This window comes from Ochotona princeps, chromosome 6, assembly GCF_030435755.1.
Source record: "Ochotona princeps isolate mOchPri1 chromosome 6, mOchPri1.hap1, whole genome shotgun sequence".
NCBI lineage: Eukaryota > Metazoa > Chordata > Mammalia > Lagomorpha > Ochotonidae > Ochotona > Ochotona princeps.
In genome coordinates, this window is record NC_080837.1 from 1,148,800 (window position 1) to 1,169,951 (window position 21,152).

Here is a 21,152-nt window from a genome sequence, read left to right on the forward strand (position 1 = left end):
ATCTGCCATCTTAAAGAGATCTTAGACATCATACTGGCTAAGTCTCTCACCCTGCCTACAAATGAAGGTATGGTATGAAAAAAAAAAAAAGCCAAAATATTTATCAGTTACGTAGTCCAGAGAAGGTGTCAAAAATAAAAACTCTGAATCTACTGGAAAGAAAGGGGAAGGAGTAGATTAAAAAAAAAAGTAAGAAAATGGGACCATACTCTCCCTTGAAAGCTTTCTTCATTTTGATATGAATTTCTAAAACACAGAATATGTACTTAATTGCAAGGAAAATAGATTGCAAAGTTAAAACATTTTGATTATCTATAACTGGCTGCCCGTTTATATGGACAAATATGAAGAGTTACAACACTGCAATTCTACTCACTGATTTAACACACTGTCATCATAAATCTTCTATAGGGAACCAGAAACACCACCTTTTCCTTTTATAATTAAACACAAGAAGGTAAGACCCACTTCAATCATGAAAATCTGAATTATACACTTAATTTTAGATACAATGCTTTTCCGTTTATATGAAGACCCCTCCCCCCACGCAGGTGCAGGGTCCCAAGGCTTTGGGCCGTCCTCGACTGCTTTCCCAGGCCACAAGCAGGGAGCTGAATTGAAGACCAAAATATTTTCATTCAATATTTTAATAAAATTTAAAGCCACAATATTACCTGTGAGTCGGTCATATATATTTGGCCTTGTTTAAGAAGTATATCTTCTTTTCCTAAATAGATGCAATTGAATAACATTAGTTAACATATCGCATTAGTCTAAGTAAGCACTTTTAAGGAAGGTACTATGAATTTAAGTGTGATTCTCTATTATTCAAACATAGGAGAAACAGGTACAACATTAATCATCATTATTCTAAATATCTGTACCATTTCCTTATTTGAGAGAGAGAGAGAGAGAGAGAGAGAGAGAGAGAGAAAGATCCACAGCCTAGTGAATATCATATGTATCTCTAAATGTATGTAAGGCTTTTGTACTAAACAAGCTACATGATTATTACGTTAGCTTACTCTTAGTCACAATAAAAATAGCATTCTTAAAGCTTATCAGATAGAATCACCATGGTTTACTAGGAAGTCATAAAAATAAACTTTTTAGAGAAACTACATAAAATGGGAATAAAGGTATAAAATTAATGATGGAGAGTCTTAAAATAATGAATCAATAAATGCTCCTGGAACTTGTGTTTTTAAATTTTCCTCTTCCCATAAGAAACAAGCCCCAAATTTCATGAAGATCTCATAAGCAGTATGGCAAACTGCCTAAACCACACAACACACAGTATAGAAACAGAAGAGGCTGAGCAACCTCAAAGCCTCAGAGACCACCATGCTTGTCCCAGTGATCCCAGCGCAGCGCCCATGTTCAGTAGCAGGTAATTTATCAGGAACAGTGAGACAAATCAACAGGCATGGATGAATGAATGAATAACAAACCATACTTTACACTTACGATTACTGAAGTGACTTCCTGGTCCTAAATGATCACTCTGAAAACAGAAACACAAATTAAGCCATGTTAGTGTGTGCTGCTCCATTCTGTCATAACCACACCGTTACAATCCTCACTTCTCATCAGTCTGATTGCATAAAATGAGAGAATAAGCCACAACAGAGAGATCGGCTAGGAATAAACCACTTTACTAAGCAGTTTAATAAAAGCAGCCAGGGACCTATTCTGTGGCTCAGTAAGTTATGCCTCCACTTGTGATGACAGTATCCCAAATGGGAGTGCTGTTAGACTTACAATCCAGCCCCTGCTAAGGTGCCTGGGAAAGCAGCAAACACGGCCCAAGTCCTTGAGGCCCTGCCACTCATGTGGAAGAACCAGATGGAGTTCCTGACTCCCGGCTTTGGTCTGTCCATCCCTGGCTGTGCAACCATTCAAGGAACAAACTGGGAAAGACAAGATCACTCTGTCTCTCCCTTTCAAATAAATACATTTTTAAACAATAAAACCAGGTAGGTAATCAAGGAACACTTTATTGCTCTGCAGAGGGAAAAAAAAAAAAGTGAGGCCCAATGGAATGAAAAACATGTAGTGTTCGCTGCTGCTTTCCCTCAGAAGGAAGAGGTATCGCCTTCATGTGAGGGACTCTCTTATATCACCACCAGGGATCGCTTCTCGGGCTTTTGCCTAAGATCAAGTGTAGTATCTGTCCTTATCAGTTTAACATCACCACCAGGGAGCTGAAACCTAATCCATCTCATTGACTGGGACATGTGATTTAAGCCTTTGCAAAATTATGAAATATCGACTACTGTCAAGGACAAAAGACTTATGTGATTTACCAAAACTGAGTCAAAAAAAAAAAGAAAGAAAAAAGAAAACCTGATTCAGTAGTTGTCAGAAAGAGACGAAAAGGAAAAAAAAAAGGCCAAGCCCCAGGACCATACAACTTGACTAGCACCAACTCTTCTTAACCCATTGTTTGAAAGAGAACCCTCTAAAAATCATTCTCTTGAGGATAGCATGATCTTAATTTCAAAACCAGACAATGATACAATTCATAAAACTATAGACCAATATCCTTGATGAACATAGATGGTAAAAATTCCTAACAAAATAGTAGTAAACATAAATTCAACAACAACCAAAAAGATCATCCATCTTGGGACAAGTAGGATTTATCTCAGGGACCAGGGATGGCTCAACATTTGCTAATCAGTAAATGTGAGAAACTACATAACAAAACAAAAGATAAAAGTTATAGAAGCAACACAACAGAAACAGAGAAAGTACTTGAGGAATCCCACTGATAATTTTTAAAGTTAAAAAAAAAAGTCATCTATAAGTAACACACCACAATACAATAAACACAATATTATGTCAAGCCCATAGCCAGTTTCTAGAAGCCTTTTCACTAAAGACCAGGAATGAGATAAGGAAGTTCACCGTCACCACTTATTCTCAATACAGCCCTGGAAGTTTTGGTCATGGCCAATAGTCAAGAAAAAGAAATCAAAGGAACACAAATGGGAAAGGAAGAAGTCAGTTATCCCTATTTGCAGATGGCATGACCCTTAATAGAAGGCAAACCATGAGACTAAACCAAAAGCCTACTAGAACTGAAAAGAGAATTCTGCAAAATCGTGGAATACAAAACCAACGTAAGTTCCTACAAACCAGTAATAGTCTGGCTGTGAAGGAACTCAGAAAAGCAATCACATAGACAATAGCTACTGAAAATAAATAAATAAAGGAAGGAAGGAAGGGAGGGAGGGAGGGACGGAGGAAGAAGAAAGGAAGGAAGGAAGGAAGAAAGAAAGAAACAAACAAACAAAGTCCGTCCTTGGGATAAACTCAGCAAGAGATGAGAAAGATCCCTACAATGAAAATTATAGACCACTGATAAATGAAATAGAAGACTAACAGGTACTGCACAGTAGCCTAGTAGATGAAGCTGTCGTCTTGGTGCACCAGGCTCCCATATGGATGCTGGTTTGTGGCCTGGGAAAGCTGTCAAGGCCAGCACATTTTCAAGGTCCCTGTCACCTGTATGGGAGACCCAGAAGAAGCTTCTGGCTCCTGGTCTCAGGTTGGCTCAGTTCTGGCCGTTGCGGTCACTTGGGGAGTGAACCAGCAGATGGAAGATCTTTCTATCTCTCCTTCTCTCTGTAAATCTGACTTTGTAAGGAAAGGAAGGAACAGAAGCCTATCAAAAAATGTAACAATCCGCCACGTTCACGGACTAGAAGAATTAGTAGTACCAAAATGTTCATATCACCCAAAGCAATTTACTCAAGTCCCATTGTTAAGAGATGGGGTCTGTTGTCAAATCACCACTGCATCCACATTCATGCAAAGAGGGGCAGGTAATGAGCCCCAACAGTTTGTACCCCCCCTTCCACTTCTTGAGGACACAGCAAAAAGGCCCAAACACCAGCACTTTCAATGGCCAAAACCCTGAGACACAAATTGCTGGTTGTTTGTAATTATCCTGTCTCTGGCACTTGGTTAAGGCAGCACAAACACCCGAAGGCTCTTACTGTTCGCCATACTTCTGAGACACTCCCACCAGGCTAAAACGACCCATGCTGAATCAGGAACATGCCCTGGTATCCTCAGTGGTGACACACAGTGTATGGACAGTCCTGCAGCTAACAGTAAAGGAGGGACTGGGGACAAGCAGCAGGTGAGGAGGACTTCGCGGGCTGGTGATGCCTGGTTTCTAGATCTGCATGTGTCCAGCTCTGGAAACTCACCTGCTTTGACTATAGTTCCCTCCTAAAGGATGCTACTGCTCAACAAAGAGTTAAAAACTTTAAAAATCCTCTGTAATGGCCCCAACCCAAAGTGAGTATATGCTCTTGACATACACTGCTCTCACCAGTGTCCTGACTATCCATACATACACAGTCCTTTCTGCAACGAATGTCAATGGACCATTGCTCGTTTATGATCCTTTATCATCCTTCCTACCAACACCGGTGCCAGTCTATACGTAAAAACATAAACTGTGAAAAAGTTAAGTTTGGACAACCAAGAACTCAGGGGAAGAAACCCAGGAAGAAAACTAAATGTCCATGACGTAGGGCCAACTGAAAGGATCTCACTTGACTTCCGCAACTCAGTGGAGAAAGGGGCCAATCCCCAGTCATCCCATCCCCTCCACCCCAACCACCCCCAATTCTGCCCAAGAAGAACAAGCTCAGGACCTTCCAGAAGTTGCCCCAGTCACACTACAAAGAACAGGTCAAGTCGGAAGCCAAACCCTTTAGCACTACTCAGGATGAATTAGAGGAAATAATTTTTCTATACCTCAAAATATTTATATCTATTTTTCAGAGTCTCAATAGTTCTTAAGCTTTCCTCATGTTGCTTTTCTTTGGCTGCCAAGAGGGACTTCAGCTTTTCTCTCTGAAATAGAAAGGAGCAAATACAGAGTAAAATCACGTGGTGCTTGCAACTGGGTTAAAGTATGCGTTACAAAATGTAAACCGGAAGCACTGTGGAGGTGAGAATTACTGACTTCCAACCTCGCAGAGTTTAACTGTGAGTACAGTTGGTAATGAAACGGGCAATACAGACAAGTAACACTTGGCAAATTCAAGCCTCTACCGACTGTGTTAAGTCAGCATACTCAGACATTTTCTTTGAAGTCAGTTTTCCATTTTTCAGTGACATGTTTCACAGAAATGGACATTCAGAGGCAATAAATACAAAACCACTGTACCCATAGCTCCTCTACTGTCACATGTAGGCTTCGCTTTTTCCCTTCAAGCAATGACCACAGAGAGAATCCTGGCCTCCATCTCAATTCAAGACACCTCAATGACAACAGGGATGTGTGTGATGGTTTTATTTCAGGCCCTTGTCATACAGAATTAAGCCTTCTCAGGGCTGATGCAAATAAGGTGCACAACATGATAAAGAAAGTGATCACACACAGACAAGGAGCACAGACTGCCCTGCACAGAGAAATGCTTGACATGAGTGGGCAGTGGCCATAAAATTAGAAACCAGGCAAAATCAGGGAGAAGAGACAGAGAGGGGCCAACAGTCCCTTCACACTGTGGTCTGTGGGAGGAGAAAGAGAGAGTGCCTCCGCGGATGTGACGCTACCTACATAAGCTCCACATGGCGCTCAGTATTCTTCCTGCCATCTAGCCTCTTTCCAGGTCCCAGACAAAGCAGGGGGGGTTCTGATGGTGAAGCAGGAAGTGGATCACCACAAGGGGTCACATCATTTCCAGCTCACCACATCTAGTGTATGCCTCACCCACATCATTACTCTCGATTTACAAAACAATCGCTTTAAAGTAAAATTCATCATTTTACCTCACTTTCCAGATCATCAGCAACCATCACTTCCTAAATTTAAAAAGAAGAAAGGTATTTTAATCCCTGAGACCTTACTTGAAAAGACATGAGCTTGTCAAACACCTGCTCATAAGAGCAGCCCATGAGTGTGTTAAAGTACCTATGCTCCACCGGCTTGCTGTGCGAACTGCTCCTCGCTCTTCCTGCTGCCCAGCTCAGAAGCACTTCTGACCTCCGTTCCTAGCTGCTCCTCCTAGCCAGCCACCTGCCCATTCCTCACTCAGAACCCTGCTGCTTCTCTCCCAGAATGCCAGGAAACAGTTCTGTCCTTTCTTAGTACGATACAGGCAAGTGATTACTAATTGCATTCTTCTGTTTTAACTTCTTTTTGGTAAAACATATATACAAATGCATATACAATGTCCTACTTATCTTAGCATTTTACTAAAAGATTTATCTTAACTGGAAGGTAGATTTACAGAGAGGAAGAGACAGAGAAAGATCTTCCATCCACTGGTTCACTCCTCAAGTGGCAGCAACAGGTAAAGCTGAGCCCATCTGAAGCCAGAAAGGAGGAGCTTCTTTCAGGTCTCCCACGTAGGTGCAGGGTCCCAAGGCTTTGGGCCATCTTTCTCTGCCCTCCCAAGTCACAAGAAGGGAGCTGGATAGGAAGTGAACTAGCCAGGAGACAAACCAGTGCCCATATGGGATCCCAGTGCTTGCAAGGGGAGTATTAGCCAATTGCACCAGGCCCTTATATCAGTATTTTAAATAAATGACTGCTCATCTGTGTCACTATTCCTGCACATACAAAAGAAAAACAACATTTTTATGTTACACTAAAATGCTATTGTTGTTCAGAACCCCAGAGAACCCCCAGTGGCACTGGCATTAGAGTCTTTGAACAAAGGTTGCATCAGGCACCTGGAGGCAACCCTTCTTCCCTCAGCCAGCACAGTCCCAGGGCTCGACCACAACCAAGCCAGCCTCTTGTGCCAGAACCACAGGACTAACGCACTTCCAGCCTCCTGATCTCAGTGAACGTGTACGAGCTAACAGGCATCTGCTTAAGCTGCCAAGTTTAAGGGCAACTCCTTACAAAGCAACAGAGGACTTAGAATTCACCCGGCACATCTGAAATGATCTATTTCCTCATCTGACAGGGTACTCGGCTGGCTATCAAATTCCAGTGACTATTTTTTTCTTCCAAATTCTGAAGGTGTTGCTGCACCATCTTCTTGTTCAAAGGTTTCAGACAGAGATTCAAAGATATTCTGGTTTCTGAACATTAAACACGGCACTTGAGAGACAGTGTGTGTGTGTGTTCGGGGTGCTTTGTAAGGTCTCCTTTGGCCTCAGTACCTTGAAGTTTCACAGTGAAGCCTCAGAACAGCCCTCATTTCACCCACTGTTGGTCTCGGAAACTGAAAACATCTTTCAGTTCAGGGAAATGCTTAGTTACCCCAAGGATGACTTTCTTCCCTCTGGTCTCTCAGCAACAATGACTTAGACACTGGACTTCCTGCTGTCCAGTCTCCCTACTGTTTTCTATTTTCCAAGCCATTATCTTTTCCCAACACCTAGAAGACACTTTATCGGCTTTAGTTTTGCTATCAGGATGTTTCTCTTCTATAACACCCTGTTCTTAATTCAAAGATAATGACATCCTCTTGTCTCATTAAAAAATACCAGGCAAGTCTAGGTTGATTTTTGCTTTTTTTGTTTTGTGAGAATGTGGAAACAGACTGACAGAAATCTTCCATCCCCTGGTTAACTCCCTTAGTGCCCAAAATAATTGGCTGGAACCAAAATCAGGAACCAGGAACTCATCCAGGTCTCTCACACAGGTCAGAACCTAAGTACTACAGCCATCACTGCTGCCTCCCTGGCTCACATTGATACAATACCAGAATCAGGTGTTCAAGTTGGGTATTGAACCCAGGTACGCCAGTGTGCGACATGGTCTCATAAACAGGACCCTAACCAACACGTGCTCCTTAGGAAACACCCCCCACCACAGCCGCCAAATCCTTTTAATGCATGATCCATTTCTTCCGAGTTTCTCCCGTGTGCAGAGCCTCCATCATGCACAGCAGAGGTACTCAGTTACCAGGCATCCTGGTGTCTGCCACCGCTTAAGAACTTAACTGCAAAGTAATACCTCGATTCATTAAAGAATTTCCCTCACAGGCTCTGAGAATCCTTTGAGAAGCCCTCTAAACTCGTGCCTGGCTGGGGAGGAGCTCCCCAGGGTATTCAGTAACCAGGCAGGTGGGGACTGGGAGGGTCTAACACTCACAGCATCAGTGGTTTGCTTAGTCCTGCATGTCCTGAATGTTCTACTCATTTCACTACACTCAGGGACCTCACTCAAAAAGAGACAGCTTGGGGCCCGGCGGCGTGGCCTAGCAGCTAAAGTCCTCACCTTGAAAGCCCCGGGATCCCATATGGGCGCCAGTTCTAATCCCGGCAGCTCCACTTCCCATCCAGCTCCCTGCTTGTGGCCTGGGAAAGCAGTCGAGGACGGCCCAAAGCTTTGGGACCCTGCACCCGCGTGGGTGATCCCGAAGAAGTCCCTGGTTCCTGGCTTCAGATCAGCGCAGCACTAGTCGTTGCGCTCACTTGGGGAGCAAATCATCGGACGGAAGATCTTCCTGTCTCTCCTCCTCTCTGTATATCTGACTTTGCAATAAAATAAATAAATAAATCTTAAAAAAAAGAGAGAGAGAGAGAGAGAGACAGCTCTTCAGCTATCAAACTTCTTCATTTTCCTTAAAAGGAGGAGAGTAGAGTGGAGCAATTGAGGCTAAAAGGCAGAATACAGGGCGTATAAGAACTTATTTCTTAAACAGATTTTTAAACACTCCCAAATTCAGAAGTCTTCTCAGAGGATCTGCTTTATATGTCACTTGACTTTCTCCACTGCTAGCCCCACACTGAGATTTCAACTTCTATTAAGCCACTTACTTTTATTTTAACCAGGAATTACCCCAAGCAAAGCGGTACCTAATTTTTTAGCAAACAGATTTTTTTCTTTTTATTCACACATCTTGCATCCATGTCTATGCTTTCCCATGACCAAGAATTAGCCCATACCTTTGCCCTGTGCTGTTTCATGTCTTGCCAGGAGTGTATTCTTAAGCAGTTCTTTTTCCAAGGGACTAGAGGGGAAAACTCTCAGAGGGTAGAAGTCTTAAAATGTCTTTATTCTGTCCTCATTCTTCAAAATCTAGGTTGAAGGCTCATTTGCATTCTGATGATGCTGTTGGGTCTCTCCTTAAGACTGATAAATCTGCTGTCTGTCAGCATGTTCTTTCTACGAAGACCCTGCTTTCAAAACTGACGAGGCAGGGCTCCACAATGTGCTATCTTGCCCTGCCTGTATCCGGTAGGTATATGCAAATCTGTACAGTTGTTTGAAATCAAAACCTTCCTCGTTCTTAAAAATTACCAGTAACTATTTTCTTCCTATATGATTTGCAAATGCTCTATACCCTTTTCTTCCTTTGCCACAGTTGGATGAATTTGTTATATTACCCAAATGCTTGGGTCCCTGCCACCCTCACGGATGAGCTGGATGGAGTTCCAGGTTCCCGCCTCTGGCCTAGTCCAGAACTGGCTGGTGGAGCCATTTGGGTAACTAACCAGTGGACGAAAGATCTTTCTGTTTCTCCTCTTCTCTAGATATCACCTTGCCCTTCAAACAAAGTAAACAAATCTTTTTTAAAAATTCACAAATTTGCTTTTGAATATATTCAGCTTCCAGAAAATCTAAAACAAGCAGAGTGAGGCAATAAAGAAAAATAGAATCATAAGGTCACAGTTGCACTATTACGCACTTTGTACTCTTGAACAGGAAGTATTACCCAAAACATTTACCTATGACAAATCATGGGCATGATGAAATGTACATTTAAAAAGTGAAACAAGGGCCTGGCACGGTAGCCTAGTGACTAAAGTCCTCGCCTTGCACGCACTGGGATCTCATTATGGGCACCGATTCTAACCCTGGCAGCCCTGGTTCCCAGACAGCAACCTGTGTGTGGCCTGGGAAAGCGATCGAGGACCCTAAAGCCTTGGGACCCTGCACCCACTTGGAGACCTGGAAGAGGCTTCAGGCTCCTGGCTTCAGATCGGCACAGGTCTAGCCATTGCAGCCATTTGGGGAGTGAATCAATGGACAGAAGATCTTCCTCTCTGTCTTTCTTCCTCTACGCATATCTAACTTTCAAACAAAAACAAAATCAGTCTTAAAAAAAAAACCAGGGTTATACAATTGGGCCCAGCGTAGTAGCCTAGTGGCTAAAATCCTACTGTTTTGCATGCACCAGGATCCAATATGGGCGCCAATTCGTATCCCAGCTATTCCACACTTCCCTTCAAGCTCCCTGCTTGTGGTCTGGGAAAGCAATCGAGGATGGCCCAAAGCCTTTGGACCCTGCACCCAAGTAGAAGACCTAAAGGAGGTTCCTGGCTCCTGGCTTCGGATTGGCTCAGCTCCAGCTGTTGCAGCCACTTGGGAAGTGAACCAACAGATGGAAGATCTTTCTGTGTCTCCTCCTCTCTGTAAATCTGACTTCCAATAAAAAAATAAATAAATAAAAAGTGAAATCATTACACTGTCACGCATTGCCTCCTTTCCTTCTGAAAGCAATAATTCATGCACTTTTTCTAGCTTTTCAGCTTTTTCAACACAGAATAGCTTACAGATCACACCACTACTGTAGATTCTGTCCCCAACCCTGCTGTCTCAAATGTCCCCTGACACCTTCTAGCTCCTGTCCATCCTAGCTCCAGGAGGAAGAGGCCTGTAGGAGGATAGCCCTCACGGAGCTCCTCCTCCCAGCATGTCCATTCCACTGCCCTGATCTAGTTTGCTCCAGGACTTTATATTTAACATGCAGTTTCCTGGAACAGCCTTGGTCACTAGGAAGACATGACTCCCCCTGAGGTCTGTGATCTGATGCTACCTCCTTCAGCACCCAGCTCCTGGGATTCTGAGCAACTTCTCAGCGATGAGGATCACCTGTGCTCAAAGTCCTTGGATCTTTTGTTATACAAATTATTTACCTCATTCAGTTGTAACTGCAAACCATTGACTTTGTCTACAAGTATTCTTTGCTCTTGCTGAATTTTTCTCAACCTCTCTTTCAAATCTTCATTTTCAATCTCCAAGTCCTTAAGTAATAAAGATAACATATTGTAGGGCAATCTTTACAAAGTCTTAGGAAAGAAATTCTTAAAATCAGCACACTATTATTTATAGACACATACAACAAAGGTAAGTATAAAAATACAATAATTTCAGTGACACTCGAACAACTTAACATTCACAAGTCAGTAACACGAAAATAACTACTTGATGATGTCTGATAAGTGAAAGTATACACCAGGGACCAACTCTCATGTTTCCAACAAATAAAAAAAATATCAGCACCTGGAAACAAAGCTTGCCATTCCAGCTTTCCCAAAGGTTATGAGCCCATGCTGATGTTTTGTTCAGCAGAAATGGCTGTTGTTTTCAGGTTACAGTCAGGGACAGGCAGTGGGCCTAGCAATGAAGGCATCCATGTCCCACATGATCCCATAGGTGCTGTATTCAGAGTGCCTGCACTGAATGCCCAGCTTTGAACCTAAGTCAGCTCCCCATTAATACAAACCCTGGGAGGAAGGGTTGGCAGACCAAGCACCACCCATGTGGGAGACCCAAACTGGGTCCCCAGTTCTGGCTTTAGTCTTCAACATGGGGGCATTTGAAAAGTAATCAATTGAATGGAAACCCTGCTTCTTTCTGTCTTTCAAATAAACTTTTTTTTAAAAAGATAAAGTTCATCTTGTCAACACTACAGAATAACCGAAGAAACACAAGTAAAAAGCTTTCATTATACAGAAATGTCCATTTCATTTGTAATTTCATTGTGTTGCAATCACAAACTAAACTAAGTATGGATTCTCTTCTGACATAATCGACATAATTATTTTCAAAACGTTCATCAAAATAAGAAATAAAAAAGTGTGTCTAATTTAGCCAAATTATTTTCCCTAATCAAATTCAGGAAGATTTTAAGGAAAAGTTCAGATGTTATTTTATCCATATTAATGACCATCACTTTGACCTTTATTACCTAATTTTTATTTAATTTTCCAATATGAATACAAACATGGTTTGCATCACAAAACAGATACATTTAATCAACAAAGGCTTAAATAAAGTTATTTGCTTTCTCTTGTACATAGTTAACAGGACTTTCTAGAATACTCTCTAATGCCATATAACTTAACTACATAGGGCTGGCCCAAACATTGGTAACAAAATTCAATTCCTTCAGAAGGGACTAAGTTAAACAAACACTAGGAATCACAAATCGTAAGACACCTTACTTTCCCCGACACATGTCACCCTTTCTCCATTTCTTGTTCCCTGACTTCTCCCCACCCCACCAATACCACCAGAATTCATGCCAAGGGGAAACAACTCTCAAGGGTTTCCTTTTTCCATTTTACCTGAATGTTTCGATGCTGCCTCTGATTTGATGTTGCATTTACTTCACCTTGCAAAAGTGTCAAATTGCGCTTTGGGAAATATAAGTTGGCAGGTAAGTCTGTTTTCTCAACAACAATACACCCACTTAGCAGTTTAGCCTATCCAATATTAAAACTAGCTGCGTACAACACAAGGTGGCAGTATTTCCACTTACAAACTCAAAACGGAACCTAGGTCCAAGACAATTTGGTATGCAGCCCGTACTACTTCTTGATTTAATTGAAACCTTTTTTTTCTTCTTCTTTTTTAACTTATTTTATTACATTATGTTAAGGCATTTTGATGAGAAAGGAGCTACAATCAGGACAGGCCCATTTTAAAAAGGTATTCTCTAGCTATAATTGTGCCCAACCACATCTGTAGTCTCTGCTTTTCCAGTGGGTTCTGATGTCTGCTAGCCTAATTCACGCACTCAAGCCTTCATTTCAGAGTCCTCACCAACTGCCTTATGTTCCAGCCAACCCAGCCCAGACCACATCAACCCATTCTTTCCCATCTGCCTCCTGACGTGCAAGCCACAAATAAACTCTCCTGCAGATCTGGTTCCATGGAACCATGCACAGCTGACTGGTGGCCCAGCCCCTGTCCCTGCTATGGCTATTGGTTTTCGGTTATATGGTTGGTTATATGGTTATTGGTACACATCATAGTGCCTGTTACCTCCAGGCACTGGTGAACAGATATCCATAGCCCTTGCTCCTCCTCTGTCCCCAAGGACACACTCCTGCCACACTGTCCTTGATGACTCACAGAGATGCTAAACACACTTCCACCTTCCCTCAGTGTATGAGTCTGCTCCCACAGAGCACCCCCGTCTTTAGCCCTCCTCATCACTTAATTCTATTTTGTCTTCAGATATACAGACCTCTCTCTCATCTACTGGGAGCTCTGCGAGGGCAGGGATATTTCCCACTACAACATCTGGCACTCGGAAAGAGCAGTTAGAATGCTGTAGATGTTCAATATTTACTGAATGACCAACCAAACTGGTCTTTTAAACTTGCCAAGTTCAGTAAAAATTATGCTTCAACACAATAAACTGCTAAATACAAAAATGAAAACAGACACGAGACAGCTGAATAGTATCCTATAACCATTTTAAGGTGGATAGAAGCCGGTTGTATATAAACTAAAGTTGAAATGTTAATGAAGTAGTCACAGGATGTGGTTAAGAACCCGCATTTTCTAACATATCAGTCACTCAATACCATGTCAATTAACCCCATAATGTTGGAAACTGTTGTTGATGTTATGTTATGGCTTTTAATTGGTCGGAACGATATTCTGCCAGCTCTGCCTTTAGAGATGGTCTCCCCAAGAAGCAGTTGAATTTGTCTGGACAATAAGATGCTGGACTCTATGCACGGTACATGGTTGCAATGAAAGAAACAAGACTGCATTTGAACTGTAATACTGCAACAAGGTGGAGTAATCCACCAAGGGGGGAGGGCTTGGGGAGGGGCTGGGGGAACCTCAGAGCCTATGAAACGATGTTATAAAATGAAATCCAATTATAAAAAAAAAAACCTAATTACACAGTAAGCTTCTTGAAAACAGAGATTACGTATCTTTTAGCACCATGAAGAAAAAATCCAATTTATAGCAGATAGTCACTATGTTTATTCAACAAATATTGGAAATATAGAAGCTCACAGAAAAACGTTAACTCCTTGTGCTACTGGATAAATGCTAAAGCGCTGAGCAGAGTATCGTTCCCATGTTAACACACAGGTTCTATGCAATTCACGAGAAATGGCTGGCATACACATCACAGCACACATCTGCCTTCACTCTACTCCATTCTATGTGAAAAATGACCAGGTGGGACAACTGTCCCGGATGGAACACAAAAATGTCAACAGACATGACCCATGCGTGAATGCATTCACTGTTATCAACTGAAAAGGAAAACAAGCTTTGATGAAGTTTTTGAATCAGGTGACAGGTGATCAGATGTAGTATGATGATCAGAAGGTACCTGCTTACTCTCCTTCGGGGTTTGCAAGTGCCCAGGTTCCTCACACTAGAGAGAAGCTGACAGCCTGGAAGGAAACAGCCAGCAGTGGAGGAATGCTACCTGCACTGGCGTTGGAGCCGGAGTGCTGAAAACCAACCCTCATACTTTAACAGAGAGTGAACAGTGAAAAGCACAAGACATTTATTCAAACTGACACACAAAACCAGAGTTATCCAGTGATTTGTTAATAAAGTTAGTACAGGCTGTGAATTATTTTATGTATTAAATTCCTAAGGTCTCCAAATAAAAACAGGGGGAAAAAAGACTGAAATTTAAAATAAAAAAAAGGTAAAGCATAATCAGGTTTGACTTGTATTTCCTTAATTTCTTACTGCATTGAAAACATTTTCCCACAAAAGTAAATATTCCACTTAATTAATAAGAGACCGTAGGAGAAACTGTCTATGATCTTCCACGTTACAACTCATCATTTCAGTATGTCAGTGAGGTGTGCTATCTGCTACTTGAAAGGGCTGGATACTCAGGCCTCCAGTTAGAAGACTGCATTGCAGTTAAGATCATTGTCTCAAATGATAGGATCTCACGATCTTAATATCCAGGGTTCCACAGGGTGTACGTGGAGCATTGGCACTCAGTACAGTTGTAAATAACCATTAGCTGGCCACCCCTAGGGACTGCTCTTAAACCTCACATATAATTTTTTAATTAAGATCTACCTGTTGTACAGGTGGTCCCTTCTTCCAATGTTCTCTCCCTGAAGATTTAAAAAAACAGAAAAAATGATGAGAAAGTAGTTAACTCCGAGTTGCCCATCCCCTAAAGTACACAACTGAGTTAATATGAAATAAATCTCCAGGAGCTTATTCTTAACCTAACAGGCTAGACACCTGCCTCCATATCCAAGTAGCTAGGTTTCACATCTGGTTCTCGCCCCTGAATCTAACTAAAAAACTAACCTAAACCCTTGGGAGTCAGGAGTGATGTCTGAAATAACTGTGGAGTTTCTAACATGGGATTCTTGGATTGTAATTCTCAATGGAACAATCATCGTGGGCATTTAGGAACTGAATTAGTGAATGGGAATTTGTTCTCTCTCTCTCTCCTGTCTCTTGTGTCCCTCTTCTCCTGTCTCTCCAAACCAAAAGTTAAGATAAAGTCAAAGTTTCTTCCAAAGCTTGCTACTTTTTCATTTTATTTCCAACACTTAAAGCAATACTAAAACACAATTATATCTACAAAACTACTAGTTTTTGGATATACAATATTCAAGGTCAGAGAGAGGAGAAGGAAAATAGACAAATTATACCATGTCAATACAGGCTAATCCTCTGTAGGAAGCATCTCCCATGGGCAGTGGTTTGTGTCCCAGCTGCTCCATTTCCAATCCAGCTCCCTGCTTATGACCTGGGAGAGTAGCAGAGGATGACTCAAGTACTTGGGCTCCTGCACCCAGGTGGGAGACACAGAAGAAGCTCTTGGCTCCAGATCAGCTCAACTCTGGCTTCTGCGGTCTTTTGGGGAGGGAAACAGTCAAAGGAAGATTCACCAGTCTCTCCCTTAGTAAGTCTGACTTCCAAATAAAAATAAATAAATCTATTTTAAAAAAAAAAAAAAGAGAGAGAGATGTACACTCTGAAGCCGGTGATACAATTTCTAGGAAATGATCCTAAGAAGATAATAAAAATATGCTCAAATATTTACAAATAAAGACATGGTATTGCAACTAGTGAAAATTTACAAATACCATCTATAGGAAATTGTATTTATTAAATGAAATTTAAATAAATTTTTAAATCATATGCATGAATAATAAGACATTATAGTAAAAGATTTATTTATGAGGAAAAAGCATTCAAAACATAAGAATATAAGGTTGAACTCAGGATTACAGATGGTTTCAATATTATATAAGGAAAAGTGAATGATATTCTTCACAATGTTCACAGAAACTCTTAGTGGAAGGAAGAGTGATTTAAATTTACTCACTATACTTAATTTTCTAACTTGCTTTTAACAAGTTGATTTAATTTTTATTGCAAAGTCAGATATACAGAGACGAGGAAAAACAGAGAAGGAGATCTTCCCTCCTTTATTTGACTCCAAGTGGCCATAACGGCCTGAGCTGAGCCGATCTGAAGCCAGGAGCCAGAAGCTTTTTCCGGGTCTCTCATGCAGGTGCAGGGTCCCAAGGCTTTGGGCCGTCCTCGACTGCTTTCCCAGGCCACAAGCAGGGAGCTGGATGGGAAGCGGGGCTGCTGGGATCAGAACGGATGCCCATATGGGATCCCAGCGACATGCAAGGTGAGGACTTCAGCCACTAGGCTACCACACCAGGCCCTATAACTTGTTTTTAAGAAACAGAATAACACTTGCTATGAGTGTTTGATAAATGTAAGTGCGAAGTATTTATTTCAAATGCACAGAAAGGAAGAGGAACAAATGGCGGAGGAGAGGGACAGAGAGGTACAGAAAGAGACAGAGACCCCATCTCCTGGTTCATTCCCCAAAAGCCCACAACGGCTGCAGCTGGACCAGGAGGAAACCAGAAGCCTGGAACTGGATTTCGGTCTCCCACAAGGCTGGCAGGAACCAGCCACCATCTGCTGCACCCCTGATGTATCAGCAGGAATTTGGGTCTCAAGTGGAGGCTGCGCCGGATCCATGGCATTCTGACATGGAACACAAGTGAACCAAGCAAGAACTCGGTGACATGCTGCGCCACAACGCCTACCTCAATAAGGCTTTTTAAAGTTTGCTAAGTTCCAATGTTACGAGTTTCCCTACTCCTTATCAAACAAAAGTTTTACCAAAAACAAACAAACAAACAAACAAAAAAAACACCTTCCATTGATTCTTCCTCCTCAGTTTTTAAATCACTCTGCAGTGTCAGGGCTCACTAGATAAACTAGATGAAATACAAGGGCTCTTCAAAAAGTTCCCAGATGTGCATATTGTGGAAAAGTTACGAATGTATTTCAAAAATCATGTACACTAAAATTATCTTTTAATTCTCCTGCATGGACTTTCGGATGGACCCTACCACACAGCACACTGTTGGGAATCCTGCAGACTACAGCAGAGCCAAGTCCACAGCACTAAGGCAGATCAGCTAATCCTACTTGTCAGGAAGGAATGCTGTGCTCTTGAGACTCCAGTTCTGCTATCTAAGTCTTCAAACCTGTCTTTATTACCCTGGACTGTTGTCACACAACACTGCTGGTACCTTTGTGGGTATTTTCTGATGCCGTCTTCAATAAGGTCAGAATGTCCAGATTGTCACCAATTCTTGCATAGTATGCACTGTCGTGGCCCAGGGCATCCAGCAAGCTGATGTCAGCTCCATTCTTAATCAAGACGTCCACTGCATCCTTGCAACCATACTCACAGCCTAGCATGAGAGCAGTTCTGAAAGTGAAAACAAAAGAACACAAAATTATGAAAAAAAAAAAAAAAAAGAAAGAAAACAGTTCAGAATTTTTTTTTTTAAACCAAAGGCTTCATTCTTAAATAGCAAATGCCACTTGAGGAAGTTATATTTGTTGAAGATTTTACTTCATGTTTTTATCTTGTATTCTAACTTCATCATATGTATAAAAACATAAGTGAAACAAATGCTAAAGACAAAGAACCCTACCCACGTAAGTTCTGTATCGCATCAAAATGTCCTAGTTTCACAATTATATTCCATGATCTCTATTTTAGTCAACAGTTGATGAAACAAACAGCTACGTGGATACAAGTGAGATGCATTTACGTTTCTCAAAGTCTAAGAGCCATGTGAATATTTGGCCCCGATTTTATTACCAATAAAAAGGTTATTCTATCCTTAAAACTATGATCTTTGCTTTTTCTACAATAGAAAATCTCATGATATTGTTCTTGATCCTTGGGTACAAGCTTAAGACTAATCTGTTTAACTGTGATAATAATTTCTCGCTTTTGATAAAGTGTCTTTCACTTAAAAAAAAAGAACCCTAAAGAAACAGTGTCAAAAACTAAGATATCTAGTCTACGCAACACATCCTGCCCTATCTGACAGCTTTTGGGGTGGATTTTGAAGCAACAGGAACAAAGTTGCCTTGAACAGAGGGGCTAGTGTTACAGTGCAGAGCGGCAATCCACCACCCGCAATGCCAGCACCCCACAAGAGCCACCCAAGTCCAAGCGAGTTCCCTGCTAACAAGCTTAGGAAAGCAGCTGAGGATGGCCACTGCCACGCATGTGAGAAACCCAGAAGGAGTTCCCAGGCTCCTGGCTCAGGCAGACCCCAGCTCGGACTGCCATCGTCACGTGGAGAGTAAGCCAGTGCATCGATGGTCTCTGTGTCTCTTCCTCTGTCTCTGTAACTCTGCCTTTCAAATAAATAAAACAGATCTCTAGGGGGGAAAAAAAGAACTATCTATGTGACTCAGTCAAACCATCCCTCTCTGGGATTTTGAAAGTAAGGTTTCTTAGTCATACTTGGATCAAACCATATTATCTCCAAACAAAAAAAAATACAAAAACACATTTCGTGATAAGGACATTAGCAGTGGACACAGGGCCTGTTGTAAAAAGGAGAATATGGCACCTCATTTGGTGCTGTAGCAGAAGAACAGAACCAACCGGACAACAAACCCAAACAAACGATGACAGCAAAAAATCTTGGAGCCAATGAACACTGGGAGGGTGACATTATCCTTGATCGGTGGTGTCGGCAGCATTTCAGATTTATCCAAACCACTTGGACAGAGCCCTCGGAATATGTACACACTGAGACTCTGGGTTGACATGAGGTGGCAGCTCCTCATCCCTGGGTACTAGGACGTGTGGAAAGGCATAAGTGGTTTCCCCGTGTTTCACCCCTTGCCCCAGGAACAAGAAGAAATAGCAAATTTGGAAGCAATGAGTACACCCATTTTCTCTAAAACTCAATCTTTCCCACCCTGATCCACCATGTCATCATTATAAAAAATAAAATTTATAAAAAAATAAAGATAAAAAAATCACATTAATATTTGAGATGTTCTAGAATTCCCTTTTATGAGATGACCGGGCAATAAAAATACTGAGAACTATATAATCTGACGTGTAAAGTCTACTTATCCACTTCCAACAAACTACAAACAAGACACATTCTCAGGAGAGAAAGCATCAGTTTTACTGTTATCTTCTACAAAATCGTAGAAATTTCAATGTTAACCCTCCACAACACTTCATCTAAATGTGGGGGAATAACTCAAGATATTTGATGACTGAAATGTGATCATAAACATCAGAATTATACTGGAGTAAACAGCATGATAAACTAGCTCTGAAGAAAAACAGGAGGAAAGCAGATGTAAATCACCAGAGCCTATCAACTGAAATAACACTGAATTCAGGAGTGAGAATACATTGAGGGAATGCAGGACATAGAAGGGACTTTGTTTCAGAGGAGGCAGCACTGACTCCTGGCAGTATAAGGAAATGAAACACTTCAAGAATATATCACACAAGGCCCAGTGCGATGGCTCAGGGGCTAAATCCTCGCCTTGCATTCACTAGAATCCCATATGGGCACTGGTTCTAATCCCGGCAGCTCCACTTCCCATCCAGTTCCCTGTCTGTGGCCTGGGAAAGCAGTCAAGGACGGCCAAAGCCTTGGGAACCTGCATCAGTATGGGAGACCTGGCCCCTGGCTTTGGATCAGCTCAGCTCTAGCTGCCGTGGGGAGTAAACCAGCAGACAGAACATCTTTCTCTTTGTCTCTTCTCTCTGTAAATCTGCCTTTCCAGTTAAAAAAAAAAATCGAAAAACAAAGAAAGAGTATCAATCACATAGACATGACAGATTCCAAAACACCCAGGAATCACTTTCATCTCAAAAGATCCACAAACGAAGGAGCAGAAAACAAATATGATTTAAAATAAAGTGTCTTATTTATCTATCTATCTATCTATCTATCTATCTATCTATCTATCTATCTAAAAGGCAGATGGCAGAGGGAGAAAGAGAAACAGGAACAGCTATCTTTCATTTTTTGGTCCACTCCCCAAATGGCCGTAAGTGCAAGGCTGCGCCAGGCTGAAGCTAGGAGCCAGGAGCTTCATCCAGGAGTTCCACATGGGAGGTAGATGTCCAGGTACTTAGGCCATCTTCTGCTGCTTTCCCAGGTGCGTTAGCAGGAACCAAGATTGGAAGAACCAAAAACAGTCGGGACTGGAACTGGCATCCACATGGCATGCTAGCACTGCAGGCAGCAGCTTCACTCACTGCGCCACAGTTTCAGCTCCTGGATATGATTTTTAAATCTTATTTATATTCATTTCATTAAATATTTTCTTTAAAACTTAAAATAGGAGCCAGTTTTGTGCCCACAGGGTTAAGACACAACATGCAATGCCAGTATCCCACATGGGCTCTGGTTCAAGCCACTGTTACTCTCCTTGTGATCCAGCTCCCTACTAACGTGTCTGGGAAGAGAGCAGAGGCCGGCCTGTGCACCCATGCTGGAGACCCGGATGGAGCTCCTGCCTTCAGCCTAGAACAGCTCTGGCATTGCAGCCATTTGGCGAGTGAAGCAGTGGGCAGAAAAATCCCTCTGTCTCTTCATCTCTCAGTAGCTTTGCCTTTCAAGTAAACAAATAAATCTCATTTAAAAATAACTGTGATGCAATTCCTCTTAAATTTGGATGACAAAATGGTCAAACAAACTAATAAACTGCTTTCATTCAGCATTTGCTCTCCTCATCATCCCCTATTTTCCTCTCCCTGCTTCCTAACAGATGGAAAAAAAAAATGAGAAATGGATCCTAATTGGTAAGGTGAGTAAATTCAGGAAGGGAGAACCAAGAAGACTAGGGAGGCAGGGCACAGCAGCAGACAGGAAGC

The 21,152-nt window shown here is 41.9% G+C and overlaps 1 protein-coding gene and 1 pseudogene across 5 annotated transcripts in view; one reads left to right on the plus strand and one right to left on the minus strand.

Annotated features, from left to right (window-relative positions):
• UACA (uveal autoantigen with coiled-coil domains and ankyrin repeats) overlaps positions 1 to 21,152 on the minus strand; it is a 98,545-nt gene that overhangs the window by 15,612 nt on the left and 61,781 nt on the right. For 3 of the 5 annotated variants that reach the window (XM_058665427.1, XM_058665424.1, XM_058665425.1), the window contains 8 exons: positions 17,524 to 17,705; positions 15,017 to 15,054; positions 12,283 to 12,351; positions 10,849 to 10,956; positions 5,797 to 5,829; positions 4,777 to 4,875; positions 1,468 to 1,504; positions 675 to 727 (listed from right to left, as the gene is read on the minus strand). In XM_058665427.1, coding sequence (XP_058521410.1) covers positions 675 to 727; positions 1,468 to 1,504; positions 4,777 to 4,875; positions 5,797 to 5,829; positions 10,849 to 10,956; positions 12,283 to 12,351; positions 15,017 to 15,054; positions 17,524 to 17,705 — 619 coding nt within the window. The remainder of the gene's footprint in view (positions 1 to 674; positions 728 to 1,467; positions 1,505 to 4,776; positions 4,876 to 5,796; positions 5,830 to 10,848; positions 10,957 to 12,282; positions 12,352 to 15,016; positions 15,055 to 17,523; positions 17,706 to 21,152) is intronic. The other 2 variants (XM_058665426.1, XM_058665428.1) reach the window with 2 other exon arrangements.
• On the plus strand, positions 2,132 to 2,252 carry LOC118760826 (U2 spliceosomal RNA; annotated as a pseudogene).